Source organism: Phalacrocorax aristotelis, chromosome 4 (assembly GCF_949628215.1).
Source record: "Phalacrocorax aristotelis chromosome 4, bGulAri2.1, whole genome shotgun sequence".
Classification (NCBI taxonomy): Eukaryota; Metazoa; Chordata; class Aves; order Suliformes; family Phalacrocoracidae; genus Phalacrocorax; species Phalacrocorax aristotelis.
Genome location: NC_134279.1, coordinates 55,145,007 through 55,172,100, shown reverse-complemented (window position 1 = coordinate 55,172,100; position 27,094 = coordinate 55,145,007). Strand labels below are relative to the sequence as shown.

Below are 27,094 nucleotides of genomic sequence, written 5' to 3'. Positions count from 1 at the left end.
TACTAACAAGAAGATAATGTTATGTTACAGCATCTTCCATTTCACTAATGAATAAACAACATAATAAGAAAAGCAAGAAAGCTAGAAGAGCTGGGGAAAAAAAATAAGTGTTTTTAGGGCATAATTAATTAAAAAAAACCACCCAGTATCAACCCAAAACAATAAAACCTTCATCCACGCCTCAATTCAGATACATAATGCTCAACTGTTAATACAGAATTGTTGGGGCAGCAGAGGAATAGGGAAAAAACATGTTGCTTTTAATCAAGAGAAAGTCGTAAGATTTTGTGATAGACATGACTTCATTTTCCTTAGGACACTTGCACTGTTCCAGGCATATAGTGTTTAAAAACCCTACTAAAATGTGAGCCTGCTACAGTAAGACTTACCTGTCTGCATATTTCACAGGGACCTCGATGACAGCGCTGTGAACATTTATGGATGCCACATTCCAGAACTTTGTCACAGCTATCGCCACAGGTGGGCACATCTTCTGTACAAGGCAACGTAAACTCTAGATGGAGAGAGAATTACAAGCAAACATTTAGGAAAAAAGCCAAAGTATTTGGAAGAAAAAAATGCACTAGGTAGTACGACTTCAAATGGCAGTTCTCTCTTTTTTTTTTTTTTAAAGCTTCTCTAGAATTACTCAGTTATTCACATTGCCAATTAAACCCCTAGTACTAAATAAAGCCTTGAAAGAATTAAGGAAAAATGTTAGTAGAAGCTGTCACAGCTCACTGTTTCTAAGTACCTTTTACGGACCCTGTCATGCAGAATTAAGCTAAACTACTGCCTGTCAAAGACTGGATGACTTTTTTTTTTAAATTCATCTTATATATAAAAAAAAAAAGCTGCTTACTTGATTTTTCACATGGACAGGACCTTTTCCCAGAACGAGGACAGCCTCCACAGGGACCAGCATGACAAACTTGTTCACATGTGTGATTACCACATGTCAAGGGTTTCCCACACACCTGGAGAAAACAGAGAAACCAAGTGAATGCAATGTAACAGAACTACATACCAAGACAAAGCAACCCAAGGGAAAAAACTACAGGCAAGAGATGACTGAATGGAATTTAACTCTTTCTGAATTTTGTTAACAGAAGTCTTGTATTTGCTGAGTTTACCAAATAAAACCAATCACCTCTCCAGTGATCGTGAACAGAAGGCTACTGTATACTGAGGAGTTAGTGGTTCACACGACGGTTAACCTGAGTAGTCCCAGGCCTGTGTTGTGCTGCACGTACAGCTTGGCCTTCAGCCCTGTGTTGTGCTGCACGTACAGCTTGGCCACAGGATAAACTTACTGTAGCAGATGAGATTGGAGGCAGCTCCCACTTGGTACCAGTGATTATGCCACCTGCATGTCCTTGCCTTTATCTAGAACTGCAGCAAGTCGTCCTCATCTGGACATCCTTTCTGTTTGACAGCAGAAATGATGAACGGAGTTGCTTTCTTTTAACCAAATACTACAATAGCTTCAGTGACCAAAATGGGGTAACCCTTTCTACAGATGGGGTCCACACTGCATGCTGCATGTCAATCAGAGGCCCATTCAATGCTGAACAGCTTAGGGTTTCCAGCATCTAAAGGGCCATACTATTATTCATATTATACTCCCTTTCTCCATAGTGTTAGCTGAAATAAATCACATTTTAATTGATACTTTACAGAGTCTGAGTGCCTTTCTCACCGGGGTTGTAATGACCAAGTAGCTCCTGGTGCAACCTCCCCCCTGCCACTTAATTTTTTAAAAATTGTTGTCAATCCATAGCCTTGGTCCTAAGAATGAGCTGTAAATAAACTTCAGAGAATGAATCACAGAGCTTTCATTCTGTTACAGTCACTAGAAGTAAATAAGCATGAAACTCTTATCTACTAAGCTCTGTTTTCATGCTTCTTTTTTGAAGATAGCACCTGAAATTTCAACCTCAAGTACCGGAAAACAGAATATACAAGGTCAAATTCAGGGCTAGCTTAACCCTAGCACAATTCTAGAACAGTAACATTTTAACTACTGTCAGAAATGAACTGGGTCACCAAGTAGATCCATTCTCAAATAATGCTGCTTATATTTTGATTGCACTTTCAAAACCTAAAAGATAAAATTATTTTCTTATTGAATGAGGTTTTCCAATCTTTAATACACTGAGTAATCAAATTTTATAAAGATGAGAAATAAGCTAAAAAGGACAACTTCCACATACCTGATCACACTGCCACTGAGGACTTGCACAAAGTCTTTCCGCCGTCTGTCTTCCACAGATGCACCGCTGTTTACTGACTCGTGGACACGGCTGACAATCTCCTGTATGCAATTGCGTGACATTGAGAGTAGGAATTGCAAAACAATTATGTATCTTAAGAATTAAACAACTGCTCCTCTGAGGTTTAAGAAGGCAGGTCTACCTGGGTGACAGGAATTCTCACAGGTGTGTTGTCCACACAGCAACATTCGTCCACACGGCAGGCGACACGACCATTCCTTGGCACTGCACCTTCGGGGCACCGGCTTAGCTTTCTTACAGTGACAGGTTGTTGTGACCATCTTTGGGCAAGGTGGACAGGGTCCTAAGTAGAGGAAGAAGAACACTAATTCATTAGTGGTCATTCAGCGAATACAGCCTTGACTGCATCTGTCTATTCCGAAAATTTTGAATACAGTCGGCAGACTTAAGTAAAACTGTGTAGCAGCTACATAAATACAGGTCATACAACCAAGAAACACAGTGCATTTACCTGGATGACAAAGCAGCAAACATTTATGACCACAAGAAGGTTTGAATTCCCTCTCACATATCTGACCACAGGAGTGAGGTACCAGCCATGGGTCCAGCACTGGATTCTCCACTTTCCCACAGTAACAGTAATACCTACTGGGAGTTTCAGACCGTTTGTATTCAAACCTGCATTTTGGACTACAACAAGGGAAAAAGGAAGTGAAAAGATAAGCAATTTTTAGAATTTTTTGTTTTTTAAAAAAGCAGTTTTTATCATTTCAGTTTCCCAAGATTGTTACCAGGCTACCAATTAACATTTTTACAACTACTGTAACGAATAACAACATAATTACATTTATAATATACCATAAAGTTCTTGCTATATGTCAGATTTTACAATGCATTCATTAGAATGTCTAAGGGATTGTCCTGTCACAGCTGTCTTTTTTCTGTAAAAATATATACAAATAATTCAGTGTAGCAAGCACACAGAACAATTTTTGTCAAGTAATGCCAAAGGAATGTACGCAACAAAGAATTAACCCACTTAGAGCCAAGCAAAAAAGAGATTAAACCCAGGATTTTACCAGCAGTAATTTATAAGCTATGTAAAACAAGATTCAGCGATGCTATTACAACTATGCATAATAACTAAAATTCTATCTGAAAGATTTTAAATTGTTTCAGTTCAGCATCTTAGATATTATAAGATGCACACTTTTGTTATCCCTGATGATGTCAGATATTAATATATTATTCCTAAAGGTAGGTAGGCACCAAAGGTCTGGAACTTGCTAGTGCCACAGGACCAAAAGCTTTCAGGTGCATGCCATGGACAAGGGAGGCCACACAAGGAAGGAGGCACAATGCAGCTCCCATTTCTGGCTACACTGGGAAAAGACAACAGACGAGGAGCTCCTCTCCTCAAAGAAGAATAGAGACTTTGTAAGACCTATGTACTCATTTTTATCAAATAAAATGTCAATTTGCCCCTATATAATACATTACAGGCCATAAACCATTTCTTCATAGTGACTTCACAGTCTTATCATGTGCTCAAATGTTAAATAAAATACCATTCACCTCGAAATTTTTTCATTACAAACATTATGCCTTAACACAAAACTAGTTTGTAGAAGAATAAGCATTATCAACTTGAGACACTGCGAGCCAACAATTTTGTACCTTATTTCTGAATCAAACCTGTTCTCTGAGATCCCACGTTAACAGAGCTCTTGAATCTTCCACCAAATTTGACAGAGGATTGTGTCTCAAAGATATTACTACAAGTTTCCCCATAAAAGTAGGTGGGCAAATAAAGTATAGAACAAACATGCAGAGAGAAACCTTGACTGAACTTTCAGACACAAACCTACTGAAAAAGCAAACTTCATTACTCCTGCAGCCACAATATTATTTTCTTCTTAATACAATCTCACGTAAAACTGCAAGGCTTTAGTGCTTGAGTTCTACAGACACACACACCAAAAAATCCCTTAATCTTGCTATCTTAGAACTGGCTTTTTAAAACTAATTTATTTCATGGTGTCTATTTTAGAAGTGACAAATATGTAAAGCCATTCAGAAATAAATATTAGAAGCTGAGACACATGATAGATAAGTTACCTTCTCAGAGGTTAAAACAAATTTGATGCAGCAGGTTAATATCACTGTGAAATACTCCTAAATCATGCTAATACAAATTCAAAAATAATTCAGAAAAACAACAGAAAAGTCAGACTTCTGAATTTTTTTTATGTGTGTATGTCATTTACAAGATTTACAAGTACCATTCCTTCCCAAAGTAACTCCAGTTAACACATGCTTCACGAAGTATCTTTGCAAATGTACCATGAAGAGCTCACCATGGCCAGGGATAATCTTTCTTCCCGAAATCATCATCCGTCAAAGGAGAAGACACAAGAAAAAGGCTGTCCTTGGCCCACTTTTGAATACACACCAGGTGAAATATACAAAAGCATCCACAACAGCTCCAGACCTAAAGAGCAGATATAGGTGCCAATTGCTTTATATTAGGTTTCTTTTTGTTTCCGTTGATGAATATCCGTAATACCCAAAGAAATACAAGCTTGCTATTTTTCCATTTTAGAAATGGGTTTCCAAAGATAGATTATACGTATTGTTAGATTAACACAGGCACTGTTTTTACTGTTACAGATTCATACCTATGATCTTTTTTCCTGCTGCTGTGAGAAGTTTTGAGCTCCATAAGCCTTGGCCAAAGCACTCGTCTAATCATAGAAATGCTGATTTAAACACACTATTGGAGACCATGTACCACAACCTCATGCCCAAAGTAGAACTATTACCAACTTAGCTCAGTTCAGTCACAGTTCTGCCTAGCAAAGGTGGAAAATCCTGAAGGATGGCAACCTGCTCCAAGTGTCATAGTACCTTCCTCATACCCAGTCGCACCTCCCAAGCCCCAGTTTGTGCCACTGCCTCTTATTACACCACCTGTCACCACAGAGATGACTTTGGCTTTAGCTACCTTCACAACCCCAAGTAGACAGAGGCTGTAATCATATCATCCCTCAGCCTCCTCTCTGCTATACTAAACAAGCCCAGCTCTCCCTCTGCTTCTCTCCCTGTCCCATACTCTAGGTCTGTAAACATCTTGGTGTGAAAGTACTAAAAAGTTTTTCCCCCTTTCAAACTTTAAGATTCACATGCAGTGTTAGTAAGAAAAATATTTGATTAGAAGTGTGGCTTTCAACATAGTGTCTCTTGTTCAAAGAGCAAGAGAGGTATAAAATGGAACAGAAATAAAAGCAAATGTGTTTAAGAGAGATTTTGCCAGTATCCTGTCTCCATCACTAAACCTTTACATTCTTGTTCCCTGTGTAGCTCTCTCTGTCAATTCTGGAGTGAAATCACAATCTTAGAATATCAGCCTGCTGCTGAAAAGCAATTTAAACAACAGAAATGCAGTTTTGTGACCTTGGTACTTTCCACATATTGATGTCTTGACAGCTTAGAATGACTATAACAATTTGGTAAGAGAAATGCAGCAGAAAATTTAAGATTTATTTTTTTAATAATATTGTTATAAAATTACACGGTGAAAACAGGAGAATTTCCCTACTAACTTATAGAGGACAAAGTCAATGATGTAAGTTTCTAAAAGTACAGTAATTAACTTCCCAAAACTAAAGCTAAATGGGAGACATTATGTAAACAAACACACCTGGCTGAAATGTTACAGATTCAAGATAACTAAAAAACCACTGAGTTATAGAAGACGACTTCCAAGTTGCCAAATCAATCAATGGAAGTGAGATAACTCTATCCAGAGGACAGAACTTCAAAATCAAGCTAAACATATATGTTAGGGTCTGAAAAAGAAGTCATACAAAATGTTAAGAAGTCATACAAAACATACTGCATTTCTTTCTAAAAAAGGTAATGATTACTGTTTCATTGGATAGTTGTAAATCCATGTACAGCCAACATAAGAAGTTAAAGAACTTCTGCACTTTTTTTCTTTTAATATTAAGCATACAGTGCAAATGTATTTGATTCAAGTAACTGTAACAGAAACGGGGTTGGGCCTGTCAATGTCAAAGGGAAGTTCATACATAACAATAAAAGTGAAAAAGATTTGTCCTGAAATCTCTCCCATGAAAAACGTACCTATATGAAAGACAATCTTCTCAAGCATGCCACCCTTCTATTTCACCTGATCAGCATTTGAACCAGCAAAGTTTATCCTAGATCCCCTGCTATAAATTTAACAAGAACATTTCCTTCTTTCCCAGTATTTCTTACTTCGGTCTTCGGTGTTTGCTACAACTTAGCTTATTGAATACACCATTGCAAGCACTGTCCTTCCTTCCATTTTTTTTTTCATCTGCTACTCTCTAAAATTTAAAAATAACTGTTACATTACAGATACATTACAATAATAAACATATGTCAAAAATACATATTCTAAGCTATATGTATCTCAGCACTTATTTCTTCAAGTGTTTGAAAAATCCAAAACGCCAAGTGTTGCATTTAGTACTCTATCATTTTAAAACTATCAATCCCAAGAACTACCTTAGTAGTTCAAATCAAATCAAACACAAATTATTCAGTTATATTTGTTTCATTCTAAAAGACTACTGTAAAATACTTACAGCTTGGTTCCTTTTAACTGAAGCAATGCAGATCAGACATGTCATGGCCCCTGACTGAAAAGCTTCATTCATGTACTGTCTTGTACGTTCCAGTTCACTTGCATCTCCATCTTTAATGTAAAAGGATTTTTAAAGCAGTCAGTAATGTTTGATCTGCTATTCTGTACATGTTGAGACTGCTGTAAGTATATATACATGTTTCTTTCCTTGAACAGAGGCCAGTCATATATTATTACAAAACCACATTATTAGAAGTACGTAAGACAGTTTCAAAACTATACCTTTGATTCTGCATAAAAAGGCAAGAAGTACCGCTAGCATGTATTGCAGAGAACAAGTATTTTTAACACAAGATATCAGAATAAAGTGTTTTCCCTCCAATTATGGAAAAATTCTAATACGCAGCCAAAAATACAGAACTGTTTGTTTTCATACTGAAATAAAAGTCAATAAATGAAAAAAAATTTACCAGTTTGACTGGTGTAAATGGTAAATGTTTTGGCCAAAATCTTCCCTTGTTTTACTTCAGCATCTTCATCATCATCTTCAGATGAAGAACTAAACTGGTCTTCAACTAGCTTTTTTGCTGCAGCCTGATTAGCCTTCTTAATTTCATCAAATTTCTTCTGTGAAGATAATTCTATTACGAGAACAGAGTAATGACAATTAATACTATGATAGTTAATCATAACACCACATTCAGTTCTACATACTTTTACTGTCCTTTTCTTTAAAGAGCTGCTGATGTTATGTGTTTAAGAGCAGTATGTTGCTACATTTTCAATACCACACAAGAAGAGAGAAATTATATTTCCTTCTTTACTGTGCATGATCCATAAAATTCACAGCAGGAATTATCTGTCAATTACTGCTGACAAATCTAGCCAAACATACTAGAATATATGCATCTATAATGCTGCTTTACAAAAAGGATACTTAAAAAAAAAACTATGCACACATCCCACACAAACAACTTTCATAGTGTGAGGAAGGAAAATACGAGGAAATCAGGCAATTCTTGACAGGAGCAATTGTTATAATTTGCCAGCTACCTACAGGTACATCTCCCAGCGTTTGGTATTTTTCAAATTATTACTTTTATTGGTCTCCCTCCATCCAACAAGTCTTTATTTCAATAACGGGTTCACGCTGTTTCACAGCTGGCAACATTAAAAGTGACAGGGTATTTCCTTATAAGCTTTTTTAAGTTATCACATGTGAAATTGAGGAAGATTCTCTACATAGAGGGAAAAAAAGTTATATAACTTAACAGAGTTCATAATAGACCAAAGTGCCTTTAAGGTAACATACCACGGAGATATCAAGGTCTTCAGCAGATCACAGGTCTTAAGTACCTCTGAATTTGCCACATAGAATGGTTTGGGTTGGAAGGGACCTTTACAGGCCACCTAAGTCCAACCCCCCTGCAGTGAGCAGGGACATACACGACAACTGCTCCTCATATATTTACTGGGGTTCCGTCAAGTTTAGTTTTAGGCCCTTCCTTGAGAAGCCATGCTGCCAGCTAACAGCGCTCAGTACTTGGCCCACCTCTGCCTGCGAAGCGTTACCTGCGCCCGCAGCAACCGCCGCGCCCTGGAAGCCCGCGCCTCCCCAGAGCGGGGCGATGTGGCACACCGACGGGAGTACCCGACGCTCGTCCCTAGCGGGCAGCACCCGCCCCGCAGTTCCCGACCGTGCTCAGAAACAGCCACTTCACCCTTTACTTCACACTTTGCTCTTCTACTCGAAGGGCACAGACCACACGCCCCGGGGAGGAGCAACCCCCAAGGTCCTCGCCGCTGCCCCGGACCTCCGCGCTTACCCCCAGAGGTACCCGCGGGCAGGCGGCGGCGCACGGCCAAGCATCGGCTCGCTGCCGCCAAGGAGCGGCCGCGGGAGCGCCCCCGCGCCTCTCTCCCCCTCCCTCCCCCGCCGCCCCGGGGAGAGCCCCAGCCCGGGCGTCCGCAGGGGCTCCCCAGCCGGGCTCTCCAGTCCGGCACCCCGCCGCCCCCGGCCGGGGTCGGCGGCAGGGGTAGGACACGACACTCACCGCCAGCCCCCTCGCTGCTGTTTCCCGCGGCCGCAAGGCTGGCACCGCCGCGGGCCCTCGGGGCCGGGGACCGGGCAGCCGCCCCAGCGCGGGGGGCGAGTCCGTCCACGGGCCTGGCGCGGCCGCGGCCCCGGCCACCCTGCCGCCAGGGCGCCTCCATCTCTCCCCCGCTAGCAAAGCGAAGGACGGCGGTGAGAGGCCGACCGCTCCTCACACGCCGCGCTGCGAGCCGCCCCGAGGCGCGGCGAGGCGAGCCCTCCCGCCCGGCCCGACCCCTCCACCCGGAAGCGGCGGTGGAGGCGGCGGGAGGCCGGCGAGCTCCCGCGGCGGCACGACTACAGCTCCCAGCGCGCACCGCGGCCCCCTCCGCCCGCTGCCGCCGGTCGTCTGTGGAGAGGGCCCGCCGTGCCGGCGGCGCGCCCGCTCCGCCCCCGCTAATCCGACAAACGTTTGCTAATGCCCAGGCTGGCGGCTCTTCCCTGCTTAATGCCTGCATTTCTGTTTGCCTGTCCCTCTGGCCGCAAAAGCAATGGCGTCGGCTGTGGTTGTGGCGGCCGTTCCCGCAGCGTGCCGGCCGTTGGGTGGGTTTTCCTCACAGCTCCTCTTCTTCACAGTATGAGGGATTTAAAAAGCGCGTTTAGAAACTTCACTGAAGTAATATCCAGGTTTTACTGGACAGACATACGTATTGAGGAACCGGTGTGCCATCTGAAAAGTTCTGATAAACAAATGCAAATAAATAAATTTGAATGACATTTTCTCATAGCACTCGGGTTCTGCCTTGCTGTGCCAGGAGAAAACTCTGCATTCAGGGTTTTTTTTCAGCAAATACATGTTTATAAAAGCTAAATAGTACAAGATTACAAATAAAAGAGTCTGAAAACAGTAAACCACTGGAGGTCAACTCTCGTTTTCTGTTGTATTTTGAAGTGTTTTAAATAATTTTTATTCTCAAGAAAGAGGCAGCTGGTGACCAACTTGTGCCATAGACTGAAGGATCAATAAAAGACAAAATATGAACAGTAAACCTCTGCCTTTATTAATTAAAACTCATATCACACATTTCTCTAATACAAAGTCTTAAACTCATCAACAAAGGAGAAAAGTGCTTCCTAAGTGCCTGGTGAAATACAACACAGCCCTATAGGATGCTGCTGCCACACAGATGCCAAATTATATTCAAGACCTGAGCTGGAAGAATGCTGATTGCAACGTTCAACATTCACAATACAGTAAAAAACCAGAATAATGCTTGTTGTGTACACAGATAGAGTCTTTAATGAAATGATGGCATACTCTTTCCCCTCACCAGCACATTAGGCCATTCGTCATTCAAAGCGCAGGATAAACAGTGAATGAACAGCCGTTTCATATTTATATTTATCCGTGTTGTTCCATATTTACATTTGTCCTTGTTGTTCCATATGTATCCTACGCATTAATTACTTCATATCATTTAATACTTGTGGTGAAATCAGGAGTTGTTTATAGATCTCTGGCATTCTGGAAACCTATAAACATCACCAAAAAAATAAAACAGGCAGAAATAAATGCACTTTACAACACATCCAATTTATAATATCTCCATCTTCTTAAGGAGAAGAATGTGAGTATAGAGATACTATCAAGTGATAGTAATACATATGTATTTTTTGAAAGTGGCAGTCCAATTGCGCAGGATAATCAAGTTGCCCTAAGTACGCAATTATCCATTCTTCCCTTGCAGTCCCTTTCTTCACTCCCTGTCACCTAACTTTTCCAGCATTAAGTGGCTATGATCAAAGTCTACTGAAAATATCCAGCTGAAAATATCCAGCTGAGACCACAACTAATAAAACCAATTTTTGCCAATGGAAGAAGACATAAATTAGGGAAAATATCCAAGGAAATAATGCTTCCTAAAGCAGTTGAAAACATATCTGACATATGAAACAGTAGATATTACTATCTTAGTAGTAGTTATGAACACAAGAAAGAAATACCGTATAAATGAAAAAAAAAACCTATTTAGTCATTGCATTCTTTCCCCAACAGCAGCTACAGAAGATGCTGTAGGCAGAGTTTGGCCTCTTTCTGTCATGTCCGCCCCTTGTACTCTGCCAATAGCCACAGCTGTTATGTTAGGGACATACAAAATTTTTAAGCACGAATATTAGAAGCTTGACAGTGCATGTTCAGCAGCCATGTGATTACATGGAGTAGAGCAGTCTTCCATATTATGTATTAGATATTATCATGGGAAGAACAGCTAGATTTTGAGCCATACATATTTGTCATAACGATGCTCGCAAAAAGTTGTATTTTCTCCCCTCTCTATTCCAGCCTTTGCATGTAATACCCTGAAAAAAGGACTATTTAAAACTGCCCACTTACATTTCAAGAAATCAGCAAAGGTGGACCCAATGAAGTAATAATATTTCCTGTGGGGGATGAATTTGCAAGTAACTTAGCACTGTTTGACACGTCCTTGAACTGAAGCAACACAGCAGTAAAAACCAGAGACAGGAGCGTGGGAATGCCAAGAAAGATTTAAGTAAGCCAAAACAAATGAGATAGCGCAAATAGAACAGCCTATTAGAAAAAGGCGCATGCTTAGAGCTAGCTGACGAATAACAGAAATTGTTTGTGCTCGTGATTGTGTGGAGAATGTGTCAAAAAGATACATAAGCAGTGAAAAGCTGACAATAAAGGTCTTCTGCAGAACACCTGTCAGGAATCCGTGACATTCATCCCTGCAAATGGTGACCCCCGACGTGGAAGAGCAACGCTGAGGAGCAGCATCCGCAGGGACCCCAGCCGGACAAATCAAGCTGACAGTGGGACCGCAGCTTTAATCCAGGGACATCACCTTAATATTACAGGTGAGCGGCTGGGCCAGTAAGCATGGGAGCTAATCTGTCTGTCGAAGAAGAGGCGATTGTTAAATTACTGATTCAGTTATCGAGCAAGCGAGGCATTAAATGTGATACTTTTAAAGTAAAGTTATTACTGAAATTCCTGCAAAAGCATGGGGCTCCATCAACAGTCTCAGCAGTGTTAGATGTTAAAACATGTGAAGAAGCGGGGACAACAGTATGGGAGGCCACCTCCTCAGGGGATGAGACTGCCAAGGAGGTGATGACCACCTGGCGGCTGGTGATGGAAACATTAAAGTCCTGGCAAGCTGCGCAGACAGTGACCGGAGGCGTGGACAAGGGCGGTGAGACTCCCTGTAGGCAGTTCCCACCAGGAAATGACTTAGTAGATTTAGACACGGACATGGAGCCGTTGCCGTCGCCCCTGTTAAAGCCGACGGCTCCGCCGTCCATGCCGCCCGTGACAGCTGTTTTACAGCCGCCAACGTCCTTTGATCCCCGGGACCGATGGAAACATCTGCAACGAGATGCAATAAAGGAGGAAGGGGTGGCAGGACTAGTCTTTTCAGTAGTGATCAGAGATGGAGGACCCAATGAGTGGGGATCTTTTCAATGGGATCTAATAAAAGAATTAAGAAAAACAGTAACTACATACAGGCTTGCAGCTCCATTTTCCCAATCTCTGCTTGAAAATGTGATGACAGGGCAGTTATTGTGTCCCTATCATTTACGAACAATAGCGGCTATGATATTAACCCCAATGCAGAAGTTGTTATGGGAGCAAAAATGGACAGAACTTTGTGAACAAGCTGCCCTTCAAAATTTAGAGCGATGGCAAGAAGACCCTCTCTTAGGTGCAGGCATATCACAGTTAATGGGCACAGATCCCATAGCGGACCCGTGCCTACAGCCACAGTTGGATGAGAATGTACTCCAACAGTCTGCCACTCTCGCTCTTCAATCTATGTTAAAAATTCCGGAAGCCGGAAAGCCATCTCTGTCATTTACTCAAGTCCAACAGCAGCCAACCAAACCCTATATGGAGTTTGTGGATCGCTTGCGGGATGCATTAGACAAGCAGGTAGACAACAGAGACGCAAATGAAGCACTGCTGTTGAAATTAGCAGTAGAAAATGCAAATACCGATTGTAAAAAGATATTACAAATGCTGCCAATCAATACTAACCTAGTGCAAATGATAGAGGCTTGCAGTTGTGTAGGCTTTATTGCTCATCAAACGGAGTCCTTAGCATCAGCCTTTGCAGCAGCTTTAACAATGAATAGGGACACGAAGAAGCGGGGCTACCGCTGTGGAAGCCCAGACCACTTAGTTATTGAGCGCCCTCAACAAAGACAAGGAGGGGGAGCCCCTAGTGCACCCGCCACGCCATCCACACTTTGCCCAAGATGTGGTAAAGGACGCCATTGGGTGAGCCAGTGCAGACCCAAATATGTCACAGATGGACAGCCCCTGCCAGTGCAGCAGGGAAACGGGAGGCGGAGCGCAGGGCAAGGTCACACAATGACACAAGCTCCCTCATCACAAGAACCAAAGTGGGGCCCCCCGATGGGAACAGTGTCACATGTGGTGGTTGCACAATCTCCAACTCCACCTGGAACACAACCACCCCTCTTACCACCATGGGTGCCCTCTCCGCCAGCACCCAGGGGAGTGCCGGACTGGATGTCGCCACAGTAGAAGACTCAGCTCTCTGGGGCACACATGTACATCGCATTCTATTGAATGTGAAGGGGCCAGTTGGGGGAGGGTGTAGTGCACTAGGTCGTTCCAGCACCACCACAACAGGCCTGTTTGTCCTCCCCAGAGTAATTGATGCTGATTATAGTGGCCAAATACAAGCTATGGTTTGGACACCGGCCCCACCGCTGTCAGTTCCGAAAGGAACCTGGTTTGCACAATTAATACTTTTTCGAGCAATAGTACCAACAGCCAGTGAAACAAGCCGCAGCTCTGCTGGGTTTGGATCAACAGGGCAACCAGCTGTTTTTTGGACATCAGATATCATGCAACATCGTCCAACCATACACGTAACCCTGTGGAATCCTACTGAGCAGCCACAGACGAGCCAGTGCACGATGCTAGTAGATACAGGCGCAGATGTTACAGTTATCATGGCCAAAGATTGGCCTTCCACATGGCCTACAACATCCCCAGCTAGCAGATTAGTAGGAGTTGGAGGCCTGTCCAGCACATTTCAAAGTTCTACAATCCTCATGATAAAGACTCAAGAGGGAACGACATGTACTGGTCGTCCTTACATCACACTGATTCCCATCAGCTTGTTGGGATGTGATGTGATGGGACAGTGCAGATTTACCATCTCCACCCCTGAACATTTTCGGTAGCGGCCATTGAGGCGTGACTGCCACTCCGCCTCAAATGGACAAGAGAGACCCCCGTGTGGGTGGATCAATGGCCGCTCACCCAGGAAAAGGTTGCAGCCTTACAGGAGCTGGTCCAGGACCAGCTTGCGCAAGGACACATAGTACCAACAAACAGTCCATGGTATTCCCCAGTGTTTGTAATCAAAAAGAAAAGTGGAACATGGAGATTGTTGCATGATGTACAGCAAATAAACGCAGTCATAGAGGATGTGGGCTCATTACAACCCAGCCTAACATCACCTACAATGATTCCATCCAGTTGGAATATAATCATTGTTGATCTGAAAGACTGCTTTTTTACCATCCTGCTGCAGCCAGATGATGCTCCAAAATTTGCTTTTTCAGTGCCAAAACTTAATAAGGGGAGCCAATGGATCGATATCATTGGACTGCACTCCCTTAGAGAATGAAAAACTCCCCAACAATGTGTCAGTCATATGTTGCAAAGGCAATTCAGACAATTAGACAATGTTATCCAAATATTTACATGTGCCATTACATGGACGATCTATTGTTAGCGGGGCCAACTCAGACTGTGCTCGAAGAGGCCCTTCAGGCCTTAAAGCAAGCACTGCAGGATGCAGGACTTCCTATAGCCCCTGAAAAGATACAGACAGAACCTCTGTGGAGGTATTTAGGATGGAAAATTTTGGAGCAAACCATCCAACCTCAAAACACGGCAATAACCACCAATATTTGGACCTTAAATGATGTACAGAAACTATTAGGTAATATTAATTGGATTCGAACCCAATGAGGCATTGACAATGCCACTTCACTCCCATTTGACCTGTTAAAAGGAGACATCGATATAAATGCACCACAAAGTTGGACACCAAAGGCACAACAAGTACTACAGATAATCAACGACAAACAGTCGAATCAACAATGCCATCGTTGCAGTGAAGACATCCCACTCACACTGTTTGTCTGTAACCAAGAGGAGCAGCCTCTTGCTATCATTGGACAGTGGGATCCACAACGTAATGACCCTCTCATTATTCTAGAATGGGTCTTTTTACCCCACCAACCTACCAAGACCATTGCCACATGAATAGAAATGTTTGCTGACCTTATTAAAAAGGAATGGGAGAGAATAGTAGAACTTGCAGGGGAAGAACCAACACTTATTGTGTTACCTATTGTAAAAACTTACCTTACCTGGAGTATTCAAAATAGCCTAGGGTTACAATTAGCCTTAGCAGGCTTTAGTGGAAAGCTAGATACCCATCTTCCCCCACACAAGATGTTTACCTTTTATTATAATGTTAAAATAGAAAATGGACTATTGTGCCAAAGACAGCCAGTTGATGGCTGTATGGTATTTACCCATGGATCAGGGAAGTCAGGCAAAGCAGTGGTAACATGGGAAGAGAACAGAGTCTGGAAGCATGAAGTCGAGATTCTCCTCGGCTCACCACAAATAGTGGAGCTGCATACAGTCATAATGGCCTCTCAGTTCTGGCCTACTGTCCCTCTTAATATTGTTTCTGACTCCCAATACGTGGTGGGTGTGGTTCAACGAATAGAAAGAGTTCATCTTAAACATATAACAAAGCAAACCCTGTTTTTAAAATTTAAAGAACTACTTTTTTTAATAAAACAGCGGAAACACCCCTATTGTATAATTCATATTCAAAGTCACACACAATTACCGGGTTTTCTTACACATGGTGATGCCCATGCTGACATTTTAACTAATGTAACCCTTGCTGCTCCCATACCAAATGTACTGGAGCAAGCACAACTCTCTCAAGATTTTTTCCACCAATCAGCAAAAGCTTTAGCGAAACAATTCCGTATCACCATTGCTGACGCCAAGTTAATCGTGCAAACTTGCCCAGACTGTCAGGCCTGTGTGTCTAACCCCACCTTAGTGGTGAACCCTCGAGGTTTACATTCCCTCCACCTGTGGCAAACAGATGTCACTCACATTCCTGAGTTTGGACGACTTAAATATGTTCACGTATCCATTGATACGTTCTCTCATGCAATACGGGCAACGGCCGCCACTGGTGAAACTAGCAGACATGTACAGGCCCATTTCCGAGCCACTTTTGCTGCCTTCGGAATCCCAAGTGAAGTTAAAACCGACAATGGCCCAGCCTACAGCAGTAGCTCACTTAAAACCTTTTTTCACAAATGGGGTATTTGCCATGTTACTGGCATTCCCCACTCCCCTACCAGTCAAGCTGTAGTAGAACAAACACACCGCACAAACAACTGCTCCAAAAACAAAAAGGGGGAGATAGCCAAGAAGTCCCGCACAACTGATTAGCAAAAACGTTATATGTGATGAACCATTTGTCACTACCATTCCAAAATTATGATACCCCACCTATAGTAAAACACTATAAATCCTTGAGCAAAGCCCTAAGGTCTATTGAACATTCAGAACAGCCCTTAGTAATGACAAAAAATCTAAACACGGGCCTGTGGGAAGGCCCTCATCCGCTAATAACTTGGGGGAGAGGGTATATTTGTGTCTCCACAGGTTGCGGTCCCCGATGGATTCCAGCAAAAGGAGTGAAACCATGGCTTGCAGCCTCATCACCTTATTCGCCATCATCAGCCTCTGCCATCCGTGGGTCTCCGTCCAACTATGAAAAAAATGTCTGGGTTACCCTTGCAAGCTTAGTGGGACAGGAGTCGATAAGCCTGCCCTCAGGCAGTGTGGATAATCGCTTTACAACATGTCTGGTGGGGACTTACGGTTGACTGGGTGGGCAATCACAGGATGGTTCAAGGAAATAGTAAAAACGGCTATAGTATTTCTAATAATATTCCTAACTTTGCTTCTAATTTTGCCATTCCTTTGTCAGTGCTTGCAGCGATTAATAGAGAGAACAGTAAAAAATGTCTAGCTAATACAACATAAAAATGGGGGAGATGTGGGGGATGAATTTGCAAGTAACTTAGCACTGTTTGACACGTCCTTGAACTGAAGTAATGCAGCAGTAAAAACCAGAGACAGGAGCATGGGAATGCCAAGAAAGATTTAAGTAAGCCAAAACAAATGAGATAGCACAAATAGAACAGCCTATTAGAATGTAGCATAAGGCGCATGCTTAGAGCTAGCTGACGAATAACAGAAATTGTTTGTGCTCGTGATCGTGTGGAGAATGTGTCAAAAAGATACATAAGCAGTGAAAAGCTGACAATAAAGGTCTTCTGCAGAACATCTGTCAGGAGTCCGTGACATTCATCCCTGCAATTTCCCAAATCTTACAGCCTTCAGTAGTCACATCCGCACTGTAGATATACCTAATTCTTTATATAATGTCCCATACTTAGTTAATCTTATGTTAATCAATAGATATTAAAATGTGTTTTTATACACAAATTTAATAGCATGCCTATATTGACTTCAAATAATGTTACCAAACGTTTCCTTCTTTCCATAAGTAGACACGAAGAAGTTATTTCAAAATAGTCAGCAAAACTTTCAGTATTTGTCAGTGTATGACTCCGTATAGATTGAACGCATTTGCTGTAGAGCGGTGTTACATAAAGAGTACATGATGCATTAGCAGATAATACCACCTCTTTGTGTGAGAGCAAGGTGTTGTCTTCTGTCCTCAGTCTCAATTCTTCTTTTTCTTTCTGAAACCTGCCAAATATATGTTGCTTGTAGGAAATTAGTGACATTACCTCAGCAAATACTTTTTCGTAATTAGTAGTCAGGTCCTACAAAGATTAGAAATGAATGCATTCAGCCCCATGCAGGATTTGACCCTAAGTCTTATTGGCAGCCTCCAGTGTTTTATTCTGCTTTTTACACTCCAGGTTTATCTGTGGATGGATCGCCTTCTTCTAAGTGTGCAAATTCTTGCTCTATAACTGGCTTCAATACTTTCTCGATTTGTGTAAGTCTTTTTTTCAGTTTCTGCTGTGCAGCTTCATACTCAGCCAACAACCTGGCAAACTTTGTTTGTAATCTGTCCATTGATCTTTCCATGTAGGTGACCTTCTCTTCCAGATCTTTAGGATCACTTCCTGAATTTGCAACTTCAATGTCCAGCAACCCATCTTTCATTAGGATTTGCTTGCCTTTTTCTTCCAGCATAGCCTTTGCGTCTGGATACTCTGTTAAAGCCTCCATGAGATCATCTTTAGACAGGCAAAACAAGTCCGAGTATCCAATACTTCTAATATTGGCTGTTCTTCGATTGCCAGCTTTGCTACCTTTGATATTAAGAATGCTGATTTCTCCAAAATAGCTCCCATCACTTAGGACCACAAATTGGGTGATTCCATCATCAGCGACTACAGCCAGCTTGCCTTCTTTGATAATGTACATCTCTCGTCCAATATCTCCTTTTCTGCAAATATAATCTCCAGGACTGTATACTTGCGGCTGGAGTTTCAAAACCAGTTCAACCAACAGACCAGCTTCACAGTCTGCAAAAATCCGAACTTTTTTTAGTGTTTCCAGATGAACATTGATTGCAATCTCTGCTCTTAGTTTGTCTGGCAGGTACTTCAAGACTTCCCTTTCATCCACAGCCTTTTTATTTGTCCACAGGTAGTCAAACCACTTTATTACTCTTTTCTCCATGTCTTTACTAACATTCCGAAAGTGCATATACTGCTTGATAGCATCAATCCTTGCTTGAAACTCTGCCCTGGCAGCATTCATGTTGGAGATCATAGAGCCCACATTACCAACAATGGTAGCAAAAATCAGTACTCCAACCAAGAAGTCAATGACCACAAAGAAATACTCTGAATCTCTTACAGGAGGGGGTGTTTCACCGATAGTAGTCAGAGTCAGTGTTGACCAGTAGAGGCTGTAGACATACTTTCTAGTCAGACGGGCAAATTCAGGATCGGAGGTGTTGGGGTAGACCCATGTGTCAGCCCCAAATCCAATGGCTTTTGAGATCGAGTAGTACACACAGGCGTTCCAATGAATAATAATCACAATGTACATGACAAGGTTAGAGATCCTGAAGATATTTGGGTAGTTTGTCCTTGTTTCTGTTCGCTGGAAGAATTCAAACATCCGAGCTACTCTGAGTAATCTGTTTATTCTTAATTCTGGGTAATTCAGTCCTAACTTAAAGTATAAGAGATCGGTTGGTATGATTGACAGAAAATCTAATTTGAATTGAAAAGATGCCTTGTATTTTTCTCGAAGCTTTTGTTCTTCTTTCACCAGAAGACCTTGCTCCAGGTAACCTAAAATCAAATTGTAAATAATAAAAAATGTTATGACTTCAACCATGTTGTGTTTAATGTCAATCCAAATCTACTTCAAAAAATACTCTGAGTGCAAGTTCCAGATGGTACATAACTTCTCTTACTTTTTAATAAGCAATTTCCTATTTCCAAATATTCAACTTAGTGCTATATGGTTCAGCTTGAGCTAAACTATACAGCTTTGAAAATTAAATATTTCTAGTTCTGACTGTTTCCCTCCACTTTTCCACTATTTGAAACACCATCACCCCCCCCCAAAAAAAAAAACACAAACAAAAAAAAATCTGCACAGGCTATAGGAAGGGTGGTTAATGAGGAAAAGGATTTGAACATGGGAATTTCAGTTCCATGTTAAGTGTGTCTGGCCAATAGCTCTGGATGTAGGATAAGATTTTAAAAGAAACAGATGCAGCTGAAGTTTATTGGACGTCTTGCTTGCACAATGGTCTTGAAAATCAAGCAAACACTTGAACCTCCTTAAATACAAAATCCAGATTTAGGTGCTAACTTTTCAGAACCCCTGATCCTCACTTGGCAGCACTGCATGTTTATTTTGTCTTGTTGAGTCAGCTGCAGGCAGAACAGCTTGTATCTAGCTTACCTCATGCCTAGCTTACCTCAGGCTTTGTGTATTCTTTGAGTAATACATCAGAGTTTCTCCTATTTTTACAGGTCACAGACTAGTCTTTCAGAGATCTATGTCAATGTCTTTTTCACTAATGCACCTCATCAAGGGTGTCTAGATTATAAGAGTAGTAGTATTCTGAATATTTTGAACCACCTGAAACAAATATATGAAGAGGAATAATTCATATCATTGAGTATACCATTAGTATATCATTACCTGTTCTTGTCCGTACAAACATGTCAACAACATAGATGACATCGGAAACATAGTCAATAACAAACCATGCCACTAGGTAGTCATGCTGAAGCTCATCAAAACAGGCTCTGAATAAGAAAAGACAAAATTAAATTACCATGAAATGAAAATCAAATACTTGCATGAAATCAGTAATAAATAACATTATTTTTAATCTATTTAGGGATATAACGATTTGCCAGAAGTTTTATATAGTCATTAAAAGAGTACATCACCTAGCAATAATCATGGTCCAGTTGTACATGACAGGCATTGTGATGCAAAACAACCAGTTGTAATACATATTTCCTGCTGGATCAATAATGAAAATATCTTTCTTCTTCCTAAGTGATAGGCAGGAAAAAGAAGGAGATTTAATGAAAGACTTAAAATACACATAATAATTTTGAGGAATGAAGCATTCCAGAAATTGTTATTGTAAAATAAGTGGTCTTTACTAAAGTTAAGCTTTCTTGCTTGAATGCATGGAGAACATGAAGCTGCTTGTTAGGTGTGACCTGGGATGCAAACTTTTGAATCTAGATTTTGCTGAGAAAAATCAGCTTGGCAGTCCCACTTCAGTTTATAGTGGCACATGTAATTTCAACCTTTTAAAATTACTTTGTTTCCTACCCAATTGACAGTCTTGTCTGATAATTGATTTGATCATCTTTCAAAAAATAAAATTATTATGTGACTACTAATGTCACATATAAGTGAGATAAATCATGCCTTTAAGTTTAGCTCTGAGAAATATGAAACATTGGCAGAGTTTACAAAAAGAAACCAAAGAACATGAAATCGTACAACACGAGTCCCTGCTGCACTGTTTTAAGTTTCTCTTCCTTGGCCACAAAGTTGTGAATTTATCAAGCAAAAGGTAAAGCAAGAACTTCTAGATCATAGAGAAGCTTACTTGCCTGTAGGCACCCTATGTGCAGAAGAGATTGCTTTACACTGGCACATCTTTTGCTGCAGGGTGTTTTAAAAAAAAATATTGAATAATGAGAATCCAAAGGACATTTTTCTTGATTAATTTTTTCAGATCCATTCCATGCATGCATATTTCTGTTGTCCACATATGAAGTTAAATCAGAACAATCTACTCTAGGGAGAAAACCAGCAGTCTGTACTCTCATTCAGTAGCATATAAGCATCTTGTTTACAGGATGGATTCAGTTTTACATCAAAAGCAATTTCATTAGACTAACATAGCAGGACCTAAATGAAAAATACTTACTCTTCTTTATTTTCTTTGGTCTTGGACTTATCTTTGGTCTTGTTTTTCTCCTTTTTTTCCTTGTTCTTTGGGTTTTCTCCATCCTTTTTTCTTTCTGACTTGCTAAGAAATAGATTTACATTTTTGGTTGTTACAGACTAATGTAAAACATATGTGGAAAGAAATTAAATGTCTTTAAAATAGTAGTGTTATTACTCTTTGTCTTACCTCTTCTTTTCTTTTTTCTTTTTCTTCTCCTCTCTAAGGAAAAGAAAAATATGGTAGGCTCACGGGATGCACACAGCCATTGCTTCCACATTTATTTATTAGAGTCTTCTGAATTCAGTAAGGATAACATTATACTTAGGTGCTCAGCCTTCAAAAACTGTTTTGCGTATTGTATTCACATAGAACTACTTTTATTTTAAATTAATAGATATAAAGCAAATAACTGGTATTGAGAATGATCATCATAATTGAAGTGCATGAAGTTCAAATGTATGTGCAGTCTCTTTTCAGATTGCTTGAATGACATAATTGTTTATAAAGAAGTGATGAGATATATACCATTCTTTTTCATTGCCCCTTAAACAACCGATATTGCAGTACTCTCATTTATGAAATGGCAAAAATACTTACTCATCTTTATTACTATTGTTGTTAATATTGTAGTGTGCAAACGTGCCAGGTAGATACTGTTGTCTAGGGAACAGCAAAACAACACAGTTATACGATATCTGCTGAAATACAAAAAAAATGTTTAATCTAAATTTTCACAAACTCTCACCATTTTAATAATGGACTAAGTTAGCTGAGGAAATTGAAAAAGCACAGGTTTTAATCTCCTAAATATTTACAATATGCAGTATATCACAATCTTAAAAACTTGGTTTATTAATAGAGGGTAAAGAAAATTAAATTATGGCAAATAACTGTTCTTAGTCAATCCCATCCAAATTATCAAGGAAAAACCCAAACTGGCACAAAATGGTAAATTTCACATACCTGTTTTCCACTTTGTTCATTGGTCCAGGTTCCTCACTGGTGTCTTGCACTACCACGCTGGGTACAGTTGTATGGGAGTGATAGGTCTCAATCACTCCTACCTTCATGGTCAAGTTTGTCTTACCTTGGGTAATTGAGGAAGACTGATTTAAAAAAGAATCAAGTCATTTCACAACTAGCAGAAATAACAAGCCATTTTTTTCCCTAAAGATGGATCCTTTATATCCTTGCTTCCCCCAAAACCAACAATAGTATTTCCAGTTTCCTGTCTCCCGTGACATTTCCACCAGACAAGAAAGGGTGCTTCAGTGTGCTGAATGACCAGACAACTGCTGCTAAAGGGAATGTTCAACACATCTTTCTCTAAGAGGAAGCATTAATTTAGGTCTTTCTCCTGAGCCTAATCACATACTTTGAAAATATTTAGACAACTGTGTTTGAAACATCTACTGCTGTTTCATTTGGTTTTGAACCAAAGGCTCATAACTTATTATATCAGACTGGATAAACCAATTCTTGCAGAGGTGACATCCTGAGAACCAGGCTAGGAAGCATCCATTGGTTGGATGTCCAAAGAAATTTCAGTATGCCTGATATCTGAGAGTTATACTCTGTTGAAAGCAAAGAGTAGGTTCTGTAACTAGGAACTTAAAGGACTGATGTCATAGATCCTCCTTACTCATATAGTAAGTCAGACATAAATACCTAAATGGAAATGTTAGTGGCTGTTCATGTCTCATCTGTTTATCTCAATATTTAAAAAATTGAAAATGTTGTAGTGTACATAACTTCTGCTCTCCCTTTTCACCACTGTTCTTAAAATTTTGTGAGTTATGACTCATCATCAGTGAGACTGCCAACTCTTTGGGCACGAATTGTGTCTGTAAGTGTGATCTGCTCTTGGCAGGGCCATTTAGATAGGATTATAAAACAGATCCTATCCACTGCAGTAACAATACCCATGCACAAGCGAAATCAGAGTGTAGAGATGTCTGTAAACCACCAACTGACAAATGAATGGCTGTAGCTCTGATAAGCGAAGTCAAATGCCATAGACTGAATCAGTCTTAAAAAAATACTTCCATTCTGTTGAGAACACTGCAAAAGAGAAGCAGAATGATACAACTGCCACATTATCGCCAGACTTACCTGGCTTTCCTTATTAGTCAATAAAACTAAAAATATTACTATAGCCATGTTTCTAGTGGTCATCAGACGTGAATGACACATGGTGCATAAAATACTACAGCAATATACAACATTCTACAAAACAAAAGATAAAGACTGAAGATTAAGATGTGTTCTTCCACAAATAGTCCTAAATGTAGTCCAACATTGCTGGTCAGTCTTTAAATGCTTAAGAGCAAGGATCAGGTCTAAGATGTCACATAAAAAGATTCTAAGTTTCTAAGGCATAGTAAACATTAGGTTAGGTTCACCTGGAGCCTAAACACTCTAAAAGGGTTTCCCCTGACTTAGTCTAAGGATAAATTGTGTTTGAAAGCATGGAGATTGAAAGTATACCAGGTTGAATTAAGCAGCTTTATGTCTGCTTACAGGTGCTCTGAAAGCTCTGCTAATGCTGGCACACAAAATTCCATCCTGATTTAACCTATATCCTCCACAGAGCCACACTGGAGTCCACAGAGCTCACAAATAATGGTGCAAAATAAAGCTGTGTCCAACCACTTCCAATCACTCAGCACCAGACAGATACAAATGTATTCTTCTCAAGGGAACTCATTCCTCCAGCAGAGTGGGCTCTAAACCAGTCAGTTCACATTAGGACTCCCAGTACCAGTATTTCTACATAGGCACTAAGTTTTTGTGTTTATCTTTGCACTTTGGGTCTTCGTTAGTTTCAAGAGGAAAAGAACCCCATCTTTGACTTTGTGCTATCCAGACATACTGATTTGCAGATTTACTAGAGGATAAAGGCAATGAGAAGTGTGGTAAAATAGCACATGTACAAAAATCCACACCCATGCAGAGTACGTAGCCTGGAGGTTGGGGAAAAATCTGTATCCTCTACAGTCTCCTGTTCTTCAGGTAAAGAGGATTTTCTGCGCATTTTTTGCAAATAAACCGATTCCTCTGGCTCCATTAGTGTCTATTTTAAGTGGAAGCACTGTGAGGTGCTTTGTGTTCTGCTGAAGGAGCTGTGACAGCCATGCGTAGGTCTTGCTGGGAAAAAGGAGCTGCCATTTTGGGCAGGACTGGAGATTTCATCTTACTGAGGCACTGGAAGCATTAAGTGGGCACAGAAATTGGGCATAGAGTTTTAAAATTCTTGTGTCTAAGACACAGAAATGCTCGGGTAGCATTGTGCCCAGTGCAAGTCGAACAGACACAGTGATGCTCCTGGTTTGGGGACCATGGTTACCGCGTTACAGCACTTGTGTGACAAAACCCTGACACTGGAAACAGTAGAAATTATCTCGTTAAACTCAGTGGGTCCAGGACTCACCTTAATGCATTTTCTATTATATTACAGAGGCTTTTCAAACAATATTTGAAATAGTTTTTACTAAACTGTATCACTTCATGTTTCCTATTCTGTAATCCCACATATTTTTCTTAAACTGATACATTGTCACAGATTGTTGCATGGCTTTTATCTTAGTAGTCCAATGCTCCTTTTCACATTACCATATTTAGGTAGTAAATTTGAAAGGTAACACAGATAAATGCTTGCTTTAGAGGTATTTTAGATTTTTACCATATTGGTTTTACGGTATGATCTTTAAATGTGGCTACTATGATAAACAAATGGGTTTTCAAGCATTATGACCTAAAAACTAATATTAACTACTATGCATCAAAATCTTTAGGGCTGCAAGAAAATGAAGGCAGTATTATCCTTTTACAGGATTGTAGTGAATGGAAGATCAGCTTCCATCTCTTCCATCTCTTTTATTTCACCCACTTCTCACTTTCTTACTAGCCCACTATATTCACTTCCCTAATCATTATTTTCAGAGAGAAAGTCCTTTGAGTAAGGATATCGCAGAACAGAATTTGGTGTCATATAAAGATCTACTTTTTTTCTTTACAAAAAGCAGCAAAAAAATCTTCATTAGCATTACAATCTGCAACATGTTAGAGCAAAATCTCTTTTCTAAAATGCAGAGTCCTTAGTAGTTCTGCAATAAGCAGTTTCATCAGGGTGCATGCTTACCTTGGGAATGTAATCTGCTGCTTCTAATAGCGATTTCAGTCCTTTAAATCAGCCACGTTTCCTAACCACAGAAGCAGACCCACCATGAAAAGCTAAATATAGTCAACATTTCATACATAAATCCCTTACTGATCAATTTCTCAACCAGCCAGTCCCATGTGCAGTTCTCTGAATTATTCCCAGGAAAGGACCTGGATATTAGAGGAAGATTTCCTTGACCTGTGGTGATGGATTTTGAGATTTAGAGAGAGATGAAAGTGACAGTGGCAGTCACTATTATCCCCCACTTGAGCAGAAGCTTACTAGCCCTATCAACACGCATAAGAAGAGACAAACATTGGCACGTACTTTGTGTGGAAACTAAAACCATTGTTGTAAATGACTATATATTCAGTATTGTCTTCTGGCCCATTTCCTTAATATTGCAGATGTTTTTTACTGTAGTAACAGGTCTTTACTGGAATAGATAAAACGCCATAAATGGAAACCTCCTGTTTATTTTAATGTGTTTATCATATTGCAGAACAATAGGAGATACCATTTTAAACTACCGAAAGTTCTTGGCTAATCTAACATAACTTTTACATTCCTATTTTGATGCCTTAAAATGCCCACAAATTGTGAATATATATTTAGCGGAAAATGCCATGATGATGAAGTTTTAAGACACTAAACTAATCTTCAAGTTTATTATGGATTATGACTTTGCAAAATGGTTTGTAAAGTAGCTGCAATCCTCCTCTGTCAGAAATACACAAGGGTTAATCTGTAGAGGCCACACAATCATGAAAGCTCCCAAGAGGATCCTAGAGTACCTTGATAGAGAAGAGGCTGAGGTATTTGTATACCTCAGCCTTCTTGTTTCACTGCTGGATACCATGAGAATGAGGAAAATAAAGTTCTCAGGAGCTTGAGTGGTTGATTTTTTATTCTGGCATGTTTTACATGGCCCATTTTGGAGAAAAAAAGGCATTGCTGAGTATGAATCCAGTGAAGAAAATCTTTTAGGCAGCAAAAAGAGTGAATATTCAAATTTGAAATGGTATCTTTGTCACAACGGAGCTGTAGCTAAAGTTAATGAACTACTTTTTAACTTTGCTTCACAACAAGCAAAATCCAGGAAAGAAGTGCGACCCCTGGGACCCCAGGATTAAGACACATTTGTTTCTGTAACCAAGAGCGCGAGAAATCAATACCATTAGCATTCACATGAACCAACCTAAATCTTGCAGCCCAGATGACTGAGTGGTCATTCATAAGTGGATTGACACTTTGTAGATTTAATCACAAAACCAAAATGATGCTCAGTGTCACAGGCCTGCCTCCTGACCAGAGAAACAAATTAGACACATCTGCTGCTATAACTTTCCAATCCTAAAAACAGTCAGTCCGTTTTCGAGGAAAGAGAATATGTATTTGAAATTTAAAGAATAAAAAATGTTTTCA

General features: G+C 40.4%; 2 protein-coding genes across 3 annotated transcripts in view; both read right to left on the bottom strand.

The window, feature by feature from the left end:
• Positions 1-9,420, bottom strand: part of NFXL1 (nuclear transcription factor, X-box binding like 1) — a 50,069-nt gene extending 40,649 nt beyond the window's left edge. For both annotated transcript variants that reach the window (XM_075091567.1, XM_075091568.1), the window contains exons 1-9: positions 8,922-9,420; positions 7,338-7,508; positions 6,869-6,978; positions 4,592-4,725; positions 2,746-2,924; positions 2,416-2,577; positions 2,214-2,314; positions 863-977; positions 390-514 (exon numbers count right to left, since the gene is read on the bottom strand). In XM_075091567.1, coding sequence (XP_074947668.1) covers positions 390-514; positions 863-977; positions 2,214-2,314; positions 2,416-2,577; positions 2,746-2,924; positions 4,592-4,725; positions 6,869-6,978; positions 7,338-7,508; positions 8,922-9,417 — 1,593 coding nt within the window. In that variant the 5' untranslated portion in view covers positions 9,418-9,420. The remainder of the gene's footprint in view (positions 1-389; positions 515-862; positions 978-2,213; positions 2,315-2,415; positions 2,578-2,745; positions 2,925-4,591; positions 4,726-6,868; positions 6,979-7,337; positions 7,509-8,921) is intronic.
• An 8,537-nt stretch (positions 9,421-17,957) lies between these two features.
• CNGA1 (cyclic nucleotide gated channel subunit alpha 1) lies at positions 17,958-22,577 on the bottom strand. Its single transcript, XM_075092449.1, is given in 7 exon segments — positions 17,958-19,363; positions 20,229-20,335; positions 20,483-20,590; positions 21,487-21,588; positions 21,694-21,719; positions 22,101-22,171; positions 22,466-22,577. Coding segments are annotated over 7 exon segments (1,932 nt in total).
• Between the last annotated feature and the right edge of the window lie 4,517 nt (positions 22,578-27,094).